We start from the raw sequence: 14,940 nt of genomic DNA on the forward strand, positions 1-14,940 counted from the left end.
CTTCTAACCAGTAGAGGAAATCAATGTTGCATCTGGCTCCTTCCACCAAAAAAAGGCTGTAACCAACTGCCCCCCACCTATAAACACAGGTCCCTGAAGTTTAACACTCAAGAACTAGAAAGTTCTTTCCTTTTTTGTAAAACCTTTATTGACTTTTAATTACCAAAGTAATACAGAATACTTGGAACACAGGAAAAAGACAGTAGAAATATTACAGTGAAAAAATAAGAGTGTGGTTTGCATGCACAAATAAATAACAGCAGCATCTAATATTTATGGCATACCAGGAACCACAGTAAATATTATAAAAGTATTACTTTCTTTAATCCTTATACCAACCTTAAAAGCTAATTATCCCCATTTTATAGATGAGGATATGGTGGCCTGGAGGGCCTAAGAAATATGTACAAGACGACACTGTTATTACATGGCAATTCAAGTTCATGAATGAGTGATACCAGATTCTGCTCTAAACCATGACACTAATGGCCACCACAATTACTATTCAATGAAAGCTATGTAGGCCCTAGGTGCAAGGGATTACTTGTGTGCTTTAATGGCTCACTTGGATGAATTTTTAGCTGAAAAATCAAGTCTGTACAGTCATGCAAGGGAAAATATGACAAAGGTGTCCGTGGGTGGCTCAGCGGTTTGGCACCTGCCTTCAGCCCAGGCATGATCCTGGAGTCCCAGGATCAAGTCCCACATCAGTCTCCCTGCATGGAGCCTACTTCTTCCTCTGCCTATGTCTCTGCCCCGCCCACCCCACCCCCACCCCCACCTCTCTCTCTCTCTGGGTCTATCATGAATAAAAAAATAAAATCTTAAAAAAAAAAAAAAAAAGGAAAATATGACAAAAGTCACAGGAAGCACCAAGGTATCTGTCTGCCCTAGGTCTGACTCTTGTCAACAGAAAGGAGACCAGCACCAATACTACAACCAAATCCCCCATGGAGGCCCAGATAGTCAAAGTTTAAAGGTACTATATACAATTAGAAAACAAAAATATTTCAACTGTTCCACACAGGAATGGAGCTCAAATCTCCTGCCTTTTTATTAGTGGGTGCTATGAATATAGTGAGCACAGTACCATGCATTTATTAATGCTTTATGCTGATCAAAAAAATAGAAAATTCCCAGCAAAGAGTAACACAACAATATGGGATTCAAAACAAGTTTTCTGGGGGCACAGCCCATGTGGCTCAGCAGTTTGGCGTCGCCTTTGGTCCAGGGTGTGATCCTGGAGACCCGGGATCAAGTCCCACATCGGGCTCCCTGCATGGAGCCTGCTTCTCCTTCTGCCTGTGTCTCTGCCTCTCTCCCTCTCTCTCTGTGTCTCTCATGAATAAATAGAATATTAAAAAAAAAAAAAAAAAACAAGTTTTCTGGATGAATCAATGAAACACTGAATAAGAGGAGAACTATTAAAAGAAGATGGTTTTTTTAATCCTATTTTTAAAAGTAGTATCCTGCACACAGAGAGGTATTTCCTGACATTTGTATTGCCAATAAAAAAGTCACCAGATAAACAGAACTATGTAAAACTTTATACAGGAAATCTGTGTCTCTCTTGGCCCAATAACCTCTCCATACACAAAAGGGTTATCAATTCAGTATTCAAAATTATATACAATGTTCAACATCATTAGTATAATTAAGAAAATACACACCAAAACCACAGTAAGAGACCATTGCAAAACCCACAAGGATATATATAATCAAAAAGATGGAGGGACCCCTGGGTGGCGCAGCAGTTTGGCACCTGCCTTTGGCCCCGGGTGCGATCCTGGAGACCCGGGATCAAATCCCACATCGGGCTCCTGGTGCATGGAGCCTGCTTCTCCCTCTGCCTGTGTCTCTGCCTCTCTCACTCTCTCTCTCTCTGTGTGACTATCATAAATAAATAAAAATTGAAAAAAAAAAAAGATGGATAAGAAGAGTTGGCAAGGATGTGGATAAATTGTAACCCTCATGCACTGTGGGTGAGACTCTAAAATGGCAGCCACTTTGGAAAACAGTGTAGTGGTTCCCCTTTTGGAAAGGTTAAACACAGTTACCATAGGACAACCCGGCAATTCTACTTATGTACCCAAGAAAATTGAAAGCATACATCCTCACAAAAACCTATATTCATACTTTTACACCAGCATTATTCATAATAAAAAGTGGAAACCACCAAAATGTCCATCAATTGATAAATGGAAAAACCAAATGTAGTGTATCCATACAATGGAACATTAATCCATAAAAGGAATGACATACCAATACTTCATTCATACAACATGGATAAACCTTGAAAACAATATGCTAAGTGAAATGAGTCAGTCACAAAAGACTATCTATTGTATTATTTCATATCCACAGGGACAAAGTAGATTTAGCAGTTGCCAGGGGCTAGGGGCAGAGAGGGACATATGGAGTAAATGCTAATGGGCACTGCATTGCTTTTGGGGATGACAACACTACTCAGGAATTACACAGTAATGATGGTTATATTATACACTTTGAATATACTAAAGACCACTTATGTGGAAACCTAAAAAGGTGAATTTCAATGTATGTGAATTATATCTAAATAAAGTTATTATTTTTAAAAACAAAACTGAACTTCTCCCATTTGATTACTCACTGCATACAGACTAGAAGATAAATATTTCTTAGGGTAACATGGTGGCGCCTCAGAGAATCCCCCAGAAACAAAACTCCTTTGCCAGAAAGTCATATATTTAAAAATTTTTAATCACAGAAAGAAGTGTCTTACAGGTAGTATACTTTCCTGTTTTCCCATGACTCTTTCTCTAAACTGTAAGCTCACTGAGGACAGTGATTAAGGTATTTATCTCTGTCTCCAGCCCTAGTAGAGCACTGCTTAAAAGTAGGCACTCAATAAATGTATACTGAGGGAAGAAAGGAAGTCACATAATATAAGGCTATTTGCTGCTTTCAAGTAATTCTATACATTTCTATAGAACTAAGCTTTAAAGATGAAAGGATTGGGCAGCCTGGGTGGCTCAGCAGTTTAGTGCCACCTTCAGCCTAGAGCGTGATCCTGGAGACCCGGGATCGATTCCCCCGTCGGGCTCCCTGCATGGAGCCTGCTTCTCCCTCTGCCTGTGTCTCTGTCTGTCTCTCTCTGGGTTTCTCATGAATAAATAAAATCTTTTAAAAATTGAATGAATGAATGAATGAATAATAAAGGGTTGAGAAAGAAGCTATTGAGGAGAAGGCATTTAAGCACATTAAGAATACACATATTTTAACAGGTAGACAGCTTTTGGTACAGTGAGAAAGGGAAAACATTCCAAGTGGAGGTTATATAGCTCATGAGAAAAAGCACAGAATACACAACACATGTGGTGTGATCAATGAATTGGTAGTAACCTGGTTCATAGGAGGTATGGAAGAGATGATAAGCTGAAATATTTTACCACAACCTTATGTCTAGACTCAGTAAGGACCGGAGAATCGTTTAAGTATTTTTTTTTAATAGGGATGTAACAATTTGAAACTTTAATTTAGGAATATTATTCTAGAAACAATATGAAAAATAAAATAAAAAAAGCCACAAGCAAAAGGGTCAATTAAAGAGGCCACTGCAATAGTCTAGGTTAAAAAATTAAAAAAATAAATAAATAAAAAACATTTAAGGATGAACTGGACGATAAAGATGAGACACAGCAGAGAAATATATTTTCCAATTTGAGTGACCAAGAAGATAATGAGGACATCAAAAAAGAGAAAGAAAATAGGTGAATATGCAAGCCAGATGGACAGTGGGGATTTGTTTCAGACAAGACACAGAATCCCAGGAATATACAGTCTAACAGACTGCAGATCTATAACATATATAAACATATGTAAGTGTGTATTTATGTGTGTGAGAGAGAGACAGACACACAATGTGAGCCAAGCAACAGCCGTAAGAAATACAAATAAAAGATAGGAGAATGGTTTTATCCCTACTTCACTATATATCAAGTTCTCTTTAAATTTTTAAATGTGGGATGCCTGGGTGGCTCAGCGGTTGAGCATCTGCCTTTGACTCAGGGTGTGATCCTCAAGTCCCGGGATCGAGTCCCACATCCGGCTTCCTGCATGGAGCCTGCTTCTCCCTCTGCCTATGTGTCTGCTTCTCTCTGTCTCTCAAGAATAAGTAAATAAAATCTTTTAAAAAAAATAAATACATAAAAATAAATTTTTAAATGCACTAAACTTTAACTAAAAATGACCACTTACCTGTACTTCTCTGACCACCTGCAAACAATCAGGCAAGGAGAAGCCAATAGGAAGACCAACTTTAGCTGGTGTTTTGAATTTGTCTCCTATCTTAAATGGGACATCATCAAGGTAACTGAAAGTCCCTACAATCAAAAATAAAGTAGAAAATATCAGCAAAGAACTTTATTATTTGTTTGCTATAATCTTATACCTAGGATACAACATTAATTTATGCTATCCTAAAACTAGAAGTTATAGAGATTTGCTCCTCTGACTGCTTACCTTCTCCTGACCCTAGATTTCTGTGGAGGAAATCTTACTTGCGCCTACTTGATCTTATTAGGGTTTATTTTCAATTATACTTAGTGTAAAAGCCAAAGTACTCACAGAAGCCAAAAAGGCCTCCCCAAAACCCACCATCCCTCTGTTCGCAACTCTTTCTTACCTCCTTGCTCATTGCACTAACTCATGGTAATTGTTCTTCAACCATGACGGGGTCAAACCCACCTTAAAAATCTTCAGTGGCTACTTCCCCTATCTGTAATATTTTTCCCCTTAAATATTCACATGACTTATTCCTTCGCCTCCTTCAAGTCTTTGCTCAAATGTTACTCTCTCATGAGACTTACTCTGGCCACTATATTTAAAATTACTACCTGTTCTTCTTAAAAAAGGGGCGGGGGGGGGGGGTGGGGGCGCCTGGGTGGCTCAGTGGTTGAGTGCCTGTCTTCGGCTTACCGCATGATTCTAGGTCCAGGGATCAAGTCCTGCATCGGGCTCCCTGAGAGGATCCTGCTTCTCCCTCTGCCTGTCTCTGCCTGTCTCTCTCATGAATAAATAAATAAAATCTTTTAAAAAATTAAATTACTACCTCTCACTGCAGTACTCCCATGTTACCATCTATCCTTTCTACCATAGCACTTACTACATTCTAACATACTAAATAATTCATTTTTAGATTATATTTATTGTCTGGTCCAATAGAATGTAAGCTTCTTGCAGACAAATATTGAAGTCTATTTTATTCACTAATGTACTGTCAAAACCTACACATATTAGGCACTTAATAAATACTGCTGAACTGATAGAACCTCCACAAAAGAATCTTGACTAGGGGATCCCTGGGTGGCGCAGCGGTTTAGCGCCTGCCTTTGGCCCAGGGCGCGATCCTGGAGACCCAGGATCGAATCCCACGTCGGGCTCCCGGTGCCTGGAGCCTGCTTCTCCCTCTGCCTGTGTCTCTGCCTCTCTCTTTCCCTCTCTCATGAATAAATAAAATCATTTAAAAAAAAAAAAAAAAGAATCTTGACTAGGATTTCTCTACTTTAGAAAGAATAATTTCTAATTAATACAAAAAAATACATTTTTTAAAACCATATTCTGTAACAGATGTGGAAATATTCAAGAAACAGCAATTATGAAAAAAGGAAAACTAGGGGCACCTGGGCTCAGTCAGTTAAGCGTCTGCCTTGGCTCAGGTCATGATCGAGGGCCCTGGGATCCTACCAGCCCCTTGGGCTTCCCTGCTCAGCAGGGAGTCGGCTTCTCCCTCTCCTTCTGCCCCTCCTCCCTGCTCTTGCTCTCTCTCAAATAAATAAAACCTTAAAAAAAAAAAAAAAAGGAAAATCAGACAAGAGCATGGGAATCACAACAAGATTACCAGGAGACATAAACATCTACAACTGAACTGCTTTAACTCCCTGAAGGTTCTCTGCCGAACAGCTGAATCATACAGAAAGACCAGGACATTATCACTCATTTATAGGGTCAGACAAAATAAGAGAGGCTCTTGTATATGTCTCTCACTACCTATACACTCCCAATTGTACATGGTTTCTTTTCTGGACCAGGTTTGGGGGTTAACTTACTGGCAGAATTACCAAGGACAACGAAACAGTTCCTGCTTTTTGACTATTAATAGCTAGCAAAATAAGAATTACTTCTGGGCCTCACACCAGTATATTTTCTTGAATGTTCTTGGACAGAATAATACAATTTAACAATTTTTCTGGGGAATAACCATAATTATTAATATTCCAAGAAAGTTTCTACTTGGTCCTATCTTTAGAAGTACTTTCTCAGATGGCAATGCCTGTCATATTCCCACTCTTTTTCACTTGATTATTTCTAGTCCTTTAAGAATGAGCTTAAGAATTCCCTTCTTGGCAGCCCTGTGGCTCAGCAGTCTAGCACGGCCTTCAGCCCAGGGCATGATCCTGGGGACCCAGGATTGAGTCTCGTGTCGGGCTCCCTGCATGGAGCCTGCTTCTTTTCTCTCTCTGCCTGTGTCTTTGTCTCTCTCTCTCATGAATAAATAAATAAAATCTTAAAAAAAAAAAAAAAAAAGAATTCCCTTCTCAATCTCAGAACACCCAGTTCATACTAGCTTGTCAGGTCTTACCACTCTGTATGAATAACTTCCTTATACTCCGCCTTGAGACTCTGAGTGAGAATTTGAGAGAGAAATGTTTCATATCTACACCTCCCAATTTCAACATATTATCTAGCAGATAAGATGCTCAATAAGAAAAGAACAAATAAAAAAGACATGGTCTCACACTTCTTTCATATTTAACTCTCACCCCTATGCCTAACTCACATTCAATTAATATTTATTACAATTCAAAATGGTTTACCTAAAATGGTAAGGCTACTCATAAAAATACGCCCCACCAAAATATCCGGTATCATCACAGCTTGCCAAAAAACAAGCATTGGTTACAAAACTAAAACCCTCTGTCACTTACAAAATTCTTTATATTGTAGAGATTAAAAGCAAAGTTCTCTCTAACGTAAAAAAAAAAAAATTTTATCTGTCTTCCATGGAAAAAAGGTACTCAAATTTTACTGAAAATTAGATTTTTAACTTTATCTAGTGTCTTGATATGGAGACAAAGCTGAAACTAGCATTTTCTAAGAAGCACTGGAAAGATTTACATTTAATCACAAAATTCAGTCTTTCATTTCAGAATGTTCATTCAAAGCAGGTTAATTACAACACACACACAAATACACATACTGAAAAAATCCTACCCATAACACAAGCATATATGATATACAAATATAAGAAAACTCATCCACAATAAACTAACAAAATTTTCTTAAATGAACAGCTCTATTGTAGAATGGTGATGGGAGCAGAGGAAGAAACTATCCACAAAAAAAGTAATATAGTTAAGATACCTGAACCAAATGAGACTATCTTTCAAAGAGTGTTCAGTTTCCTTGCCTACCTTTCAGTTAGGAAACTGTGACAGTGCTGTATACACTGACGACTTATATTCTATAAATCAAAGTAGGCCCTGGCTTAGGGACAGAAAGATCAAATATTACACCTTTAAACAACTGCTATTTCTCTTCCTTAACACCAATTACAGGTTTCTGCTTTAAAAAGCAGTTTCATTTCACTAATAACGCCAATGCCAAGGTCATCTGGCACAACCCTCTAGCCTTCCCTGGTCTTAGTCCTTTAAACTTTGTTCGTAGGAAATGAGCCAACAGTTACGTGATTACTGGGGGGAGGAGGTAGGAATAAAGGGCAAAAAGGCATTTACGTGCACCTGGCTGGCTCAGCTGGTAGAGCAGGGGACTCTTGGGTATAGACCATATTTTAAGATAAAATAATATTTGAGGGTGGCTCAGTCAGTTAGGCATCCAATTCTTGATTTCGGATCAGGTCATGATCTCCAGGCCACAGGTTGAGCCCCCACAGGGCTCCACATTGGGTGTGGAAGCTGCTTGGGACCCTCTCTCACTCTCTCTCTCTGCCCCTCCTCCACCCCACCCTGTCACCTGCATGTAAGCACTCTCTCTTAATAAAAAGAAAATCTTTGGGACACCTGGGTGGCTCAGAGGTTGAGGCTTCGGCCTAAGGGAGTGATCTTGGGATCCTTCCTGATCCAGTCCCACATCCCGCTCCCTGTGGGAAGCCTACTTCTACCTCTGCCTATGTCTCTGCCTCTGTCTTTATGTCTCTCATGAATAAATAAATAAATCTTAAAAAAAAAAAACAAAAAAAAACAGCTCGGGCAGCCTGGGTGGCTCAGCAGTTTAGCGCCGCCTTCAGCCCAGGGCCTGATCCTGGAGACCAGGGATCAAGTCCCACATCGAGCTCCCTGCATGGAGCCTGCTTCTCCCTCTGCCTGTGTCTCTGCCTCTCTCTCTCTCTCTCTCTCTCTCATGAATAAATAAATAAAATCTTAAAAAAAAAAAAATCTCGGGATCCCTGGGTGGCGCAGCGGTTTGGCGCCTGCCTTTGACCCAGGGCGTGATCCTGGAGACCCGGGATCGAATCCCACGTCAGGCTCCCGGTGCATGGAGCCTGTTTCTCCCTCCGCCTGTGTCTCTGCCTCTCTCTCTCTCTCTGTGACTATCATAAATAAATAAAAATTTAAAAAAAAAAATCTCTTAGGGGAACCTGGGTGGCTCAGTGGATTCAGTGGATGTAGCATGCAACTCGATCTCAGAGTTAGTTCAAGCCCCACATTGACTATAGGGATTACTTAAAAATATTTTAAAAATAAATAGCTAGGGACACCTGGGTGGCTCAGCAGTTGAGCCTTCCACCCAGGGCATGATCCCTGAGTCCCAGGATCGAGTCCCACGTCGGGCTCCCTGCATGGAGCCTGCTTCTCCCTCTGCCTGTGTCTCTCCCTCTCTCTCTCTCTGTGCCTCTCATGAATAATAAATAAAAATCTTAAAAGAAAAAGCTAAATAGGTAAAATCCTTTTTTAAAAAAGATTTTTTATTATTTATTCATAGAGACACACACAGAGAGAGAGAGAGAGGCAGAGACACAGGCAGAGGGAGAAGCAGGCTCCATGCAGGGAGCCCGACGTGGGACTCGATCCTAGGTCTCCAGGATCACACCTCAGGCTACAGGCGGTGCTAAACCGCTGCGCCACGGGGGCTGCCCAGTAAAATCCTTTTTTTTAAAAAAGAGGCATTTAAAGAGATGGCAACAAAGCAAGCAATCTTTTGAATGGACAGAGAATACCATAAAATATTAATGATGATGCTATGTGGGTTATAAAGAATATATTTTACAAATAGAACTATGCCTTAGGAATTAATTCATTTTTATAACATATCAAAATATGTATCTAAAGACATCAACTTCTCTTGTTTCTCAATATATCTTTTTTTTTATTTTTTTATTTTTTTTTAAAGGTATTTTTTTTTTAATTTTTATTTATTTATGATAGTCACAGAGAGAGAGAGAAAGAGAGAGAGAGAGGCAGAGGGAGAAGCAGGCTCCATGCACCGGGAGCCCGACGTGGGATTCGATCCCGGGTCTCCAGGATCGCGCCCTGGGCCAAAGGCAAGCGCCAAACCGCTGCGCCACCCAGGGATCCCTATCTTTTTTTTAAAATAGATTCAATAAAACTTAATTCACTACATGGCCCAGAGAATTAAATACTGTGACTAACAAATGTCCAGCTTACCCAGATACTTCTAGTTTCAGTCTTTATTACTGAATATCTTTCTAAAATATCTGAGCCCGCATTTTTTAAAAAAAGATTTTATTTATTTATTCATGAGAGATACAGAGAGAGAGGCAGAGAGAGAGAAGCAGGCTCCTTGCAGGGAGCTCGACGTGGGACTTGATCTCAGGTCTCCAGGATCCCGCCCTGGGCCAAAGGCAAGCACCAAACCGCTGAGCCACCCAGGCATCCCATGAGCCCACTTTCTTAAGTTCAGTTTGGGAAAAGAAAAAAAGTACATCTCTGATGACTGGCTACAGCAGTTCCTTGAAGTCAGGTTCTGCATATCACTTTGATTTATGCCATAGTGGAAGAGACTAGGCTGAAAATAAAATATTCTCAGGATAAATCCTGGGAAGGCTTCATTGTGTTTTCTTTCAGAATTTCTTTCTGAATTGCTGATGTGCTTGTAATCTTGTCACCTGCATATTTTCCTGAAACAAAGTGACAATTTCAGGGGAGAGGGGCAATGGATCCTTAATGGAGGATAGAAACTAGAATATCCGTAATTCAGGTTTTACTATGAATTCAAATTGAGAATTCAAATCAAAGTTTTTGAAAAAGAACATCAGTAAAGACCAAACTTAAAATTAAGTGAAAGATACAATTCCATGACTGGGTATCACTACCTAAAGCCACTGCATCAGCTTTACTTTTAAGATTTTATTTATTCATGAGAGAGAGAGGGGCAGAGACATACACAGGCAGAGGGAGAAGCAGGCTCCATACAGGGAGCCCGATGTGGGACTTGATTCCAGGACTCCAGGATCACATCCTGAGCCGAAGGCACACGCCCAACTCCTGAGTAACCCAGGCGTCTCGCGTCAGCTTTAAAATTAAATAAGAGGCAACTGGGTGACTCAGTTGGTTAAGCATCCAACCCTTGATTTCAGCTCAGGTCATAATCTCAGGGCTGTGGGCAGCCCGGGTGTCTCAGCGGTTTAGTGCTGCCTTCAGCCCAGGGCCTCATCCTAAAGACCCGGGATCGAGTTCTGCGTCAGGCTCCCTGCATGGAGTCTGCTTCTCCCTCCGCCTGTATCTCTGCCTCTGTGTGTGTGTGTGTGTCTCTCATGAATAAATAAATAAAATCTTTTAAAAAATAATAATAATAATAATCTCAGGGTTGAGATGGAGCCCCAATGTGGGGTTCTGCACTCAGCAAAGAGTCTGCCTGAGATTCTCTTCCTCTCCCTTTGCCCCTCCCCCTGCTCATGCATCCACCCACTGTCTCTAAAATAAATAATAAACACATAAAGTTAGATAAATAGACACACATGTAGAGAGATGTACACAAAACTATACAGATATCTGCTATAGGATGGGATGTGAAGTCACAAGAAAATCCTACTCACACCCTAACAACAAAAGCCAGCTAATCTACAAAATCACCTTTTTTTTTTTTTAAATCACCTTTTTCATATCCAATGTCTGGCATTCAATCAAAAATAAAACACACCAAGAAGAAAACATAATCTATCAGTAAGAGAGGAACCAGTCATTAGACCCAAATTGAGGAATAGCCAAAATATTGAAATTATCAGAAAAATTTAAAGTAACTATAATAAATATGTTATATAGGATCTAATAGAAAAGATGAGTTTGTGTGAGCAGATGAGGAATTTTTTTTTTAAGATTTTATTTATTTATTCATGAGAGACACAGAGAGGCAGAGACATAGAGAGAGGGAGAAGCAGGCTCCCCACAGGCAGCCCAATGCAGGACTCAATTCCCGGACCCCAGGATCATGACCTGAGCAGACGGCAGACACTCAATCACTGAGCCACCCAGGCGTCCCGCATATGAGTACTAGAGAGAGAAATATAAAAGACAAAACAATGCTAGAAATGAAAATGCAGTATCAGATTAGAAAATCTTTACTAGTTCATAACCAGGCTATATGGATAACCAGAAAATACTTAGCAGAAGAAAGAATTGAGAAACTGAGGTTAGATCAAAAGGAATTAACCATACTGAAACACAAAGGGGGAAAAAAATGGAATGGAGCCTTAAGAGATCTTTAGGACAATATCAAAAGCCTAATACATGTATGATTAAAGTCTCAGGAGGATAAGAAAGAAACAAGGGGGCAGAAGAAAGCGAAGAGAAATAATGGCTGCAAATTTTCCCAAAGTGATGAAAGATCAACCCACAGATCCAAGAAGTTTAGCTAACTTCAAGCAGGATGAATACACAGAAAAATCATACCAAGGCACATCATAGAAACAATGCTGAAAACAAAGATAAAGAGAAAATCTTGAAAGACAGTGGGGGAAGGGGAGCAATAATTAAATGATGACCAACTTCTTTACACTGTAAAGCAGTAACAGATCAACTTTTAAAACAATTCAAAGTAAAATACCTTTTTCTATCACTCAGCAGAAAAAGTATTTCAATATCCTAGGAAAAATTAAACCAAGGGCAAAATAAACGAACCTCCCTTAGAAGTTAGCTGGTTCAGGCACCTGGTGGCTTAGTGGTTGAGCATCTGCCTTTGGCTCAGGTCATGATCCCAGGGTCCTGGGATCGAGTCCCACATCAGGCTCCCTCTGCCTATGTCTCTGCCTCTCTCTGTCTCTCATGAATAAATAAAATCTTTAAAAAAAAAAAAAGCTAGCTCAATGGTCATAAATAGGACAGCAGGGCCTTTCAAAGGAAAGGGTTTAGTTTTATTAAGTATTATCTGATTATACAGATTTATTTTTTCCTAAATTAGAATGTCAAGGCATTTTTCTCAGATACTAAAAGAGGAATTTATTTGTTTGCTGGAAACCTTTTCTTAGATGAAACAAGTGGAAAATAAGTTAAAAACTAAAGAGCATTGACATTTTAAGCACCAGACTTCAAGAAAGTCCTGATTTAAAATAAGCCAAGGATCAGTTAAGCATCTGCCCTTGGTTGGGGTCATGATCCCAAGGTCCTAGGATGGAACCCTAAATCAGGCTCCCTGCTCAATGGGAAACATGCTTCCCCCTCTCCCCACCCCCCGCTCTTGCTCTCTCTCTCATAAATAAAATCTTTAAAAAAAATACTAAGCCAGGGACGCCTGGGTGGCTCAGAGATTGAGCATCTGCCTTCGGCTCAGGACATCATCCTGGAGTCCCGGGATGGAGTTCCATACCAGGCTCCTTGCATGGAGCCTGCTTCTCCTGTCTCTGCCTGCCTCTCTGTCTCTCTGTCTCTCTCTCTGTCTCTCATGAATAAGTAAACATCTTAAAAAAACAAACAAAAAAACCCACTAAACTAAGCCAAGGGTTTGCATTTTACATAATATAAGAACTATATATATATATATATATATATATATATATATATATATATATATATACATTTTTTAAGAACAATATTTTTAAAGGTCTTTGAGAATTGCTTATTCTCTTATTCTGTTATCTAGGGATATGTAGTTATTAATGACAGTAGAAGTTCAACCTTAGCTAAAAAAAAGAACCTGAAGGTAAATCAAATACTAGTCAGAAGACAGAAGATAGCACAAGATAGAGTCAGCTCAAATATTTAAAAAGAAAAAAAGCAATTTAATATCCAGTTATAAGAGCAGATGTTACCTCCTTGTCCACACCCTAAATGCCCTGGAAGAATTACATACACACATACACCTACTAACCCCAATGGGCCAGTCAGATAATACCTACCTTAGAGAGAATCAATCCATAGGCCTATAAGCTAGGCTGTGCAATCAGATACTTTAGCTATATGATGCTAGCCATTTAAACTGAAAGATCAGGGATCCCTGGGTGGCGCAGCGGTTTGGCGCCTGCCTTTGGCCCAGGGCGCGATCCTGGAGACCCGGGATCGAATCCCACGTCAGGCTCCCGGTGCATGGAGCCTGCTTCTCCCTCTGCCTGTGTCTCTGCCTCTCTCTCTCTCTCTCTCTGTGTGACTATCATAAATAAAAAAAAAATAAATAAATAAACTGAAAGATCAAGTAGCACGCAGCATCACAACAGGATAGGCCATTTTTGACCCTACACATTCTATACAAACAAGCCAAGAAAGCAAGTCTACAAACAGAAGAATAAAAATGGAGCATGCCTGCAGAGAAAAGCAGTAAGAAAAGTCTACGCAGCTTCCTGAGAGATGGAGGGAATTCGAGCCTTAGTTTCCTGGCTAATTTCAGACTTGTAAGACCAAGTTCAACTTGACTTCCTGCACTCATATGTCAGTAAGACTGCTATTCTCCATCTCCTCCTTTTTTTTGCCTATTTCCTTTAATTTCTATTCCTTAAACTACAAGATATCTAAAAATAAGATTCTTTACTCTAAAAACTTTAAAGCTATAGAAATTCAACTAGGAGTTTAGCAGTTTGAAGCAGAAGAAGCTGAAAAGAGAAAGAAAAATCTTTTCTCAGGGAAGCACCTGGGTGGCTCAGTTGATTAAGCATCAGACTATTGATCTCACCTCAGGTCTCGATCTCAGGGTTCTGAGTTCAAGCCCCATGTTGGGCTCCAGGATGGGCATGGAGCCTACTTGAAAGAGAAAGAGAGAAAAGGAAAGGAAGGAAGGAAGGAAGGAAGGAAGGAAGGAAGGAAGGAAGGAAGGAAGGAAGGAAGGAAGGAAGGAGTTAAGGGAGAAAGAAAAATCTTTTCTCGAATTTTAGGTAGAATGTTTCACTTAATAAAATTTTAGTAAGGAATGTAAGGAGATGGAGGAATTTCTAAAAATTCTTTATTGATAACTTCAAAATTAGAATCTTCTCTCTAAAGTGTTTAGCTGGAACACCATAACCTGGAGTCCATCTTATTTTCACTCCAGTCAAAAAGGACTTCCCAAAGTGTCAAGATACATTGCTTATCTTTTGAAATAAGTTCAACTTTTTCACTTTTGCTATTTTCTCTCCCCAGAACTTTCCTCTGTCCTTCGCTCTGTCTTCTCTTTTTCCCTAAAAAAGTGATCCAGAAACAACTTCAGATCTGCCTTTTACTATCATTTGAATACTTTGAAAGTATTGTCTAATAATCCTTAGACAATAAGAAACAGCTTACCTGGCAGATCTGATGCCTGACCTGCTATAAAGAATGCAAATTCCAGATTCTGAGTAACTTAACTCCAGAAGGATTTAACAAAACACAAACAAATGATATATGTAAGCATATGCACGATAATTCTAAATATTAAACTGTTGTAAAAAATATATAAGTTAGAACCCCAATGACTGCTGCTGCTGCAGCCTGACTCAGTTGACTGATATGATCAAGCAACCAGAGAGCAGCACCAATATATTGT

At 39.7% G+C, this 14,940-nt stretch overlaps 1 protein-coding gene across 5 annotated transcripts in view; it reads right to left on the reverse strand.

The window, feature by feature from the left end:
• The window catches only part of UBAP1 (ubiquitin associated protein 1), a 56,729-nt gene that overhangs the window by 11,926 nt on the left and 29,863 nt on the right, over positions 1-14,940 (reverse strand). For 4 of the 5 annotated variants that reach the window (XM_026008961.2, XM_072728082.1, XM_072728084.1 and 1 more), the window contains one exon: positions 4,237-4,361. The exons of the other annotated variant lie outside the window; for it this stretch is intronic. In XM_026008961.2, the coding sequence (XP_025864746.2) occupies positions 4,237-4,361 (125 nt within the window). The remainder of the gene's footprint in view (positions 1-4,236; positions 4,362-14,940) is intronic. 5 annotated transcript variants of the gene reach the window in all.

This window comes from Vulpes vulpes, chromosome 12 (assembly GCF_048418805.1).
Source record: "Vulpes vulpes isolate BD-2025 chromosome 12, VulVul3, whole genome shotgun sequence".
Lineage (NCBI taxonomy): Eukaryota > Metazoa > Chordata > Mammalia > Carnivora > Canidae > Vulpes > Vulpes vulpes.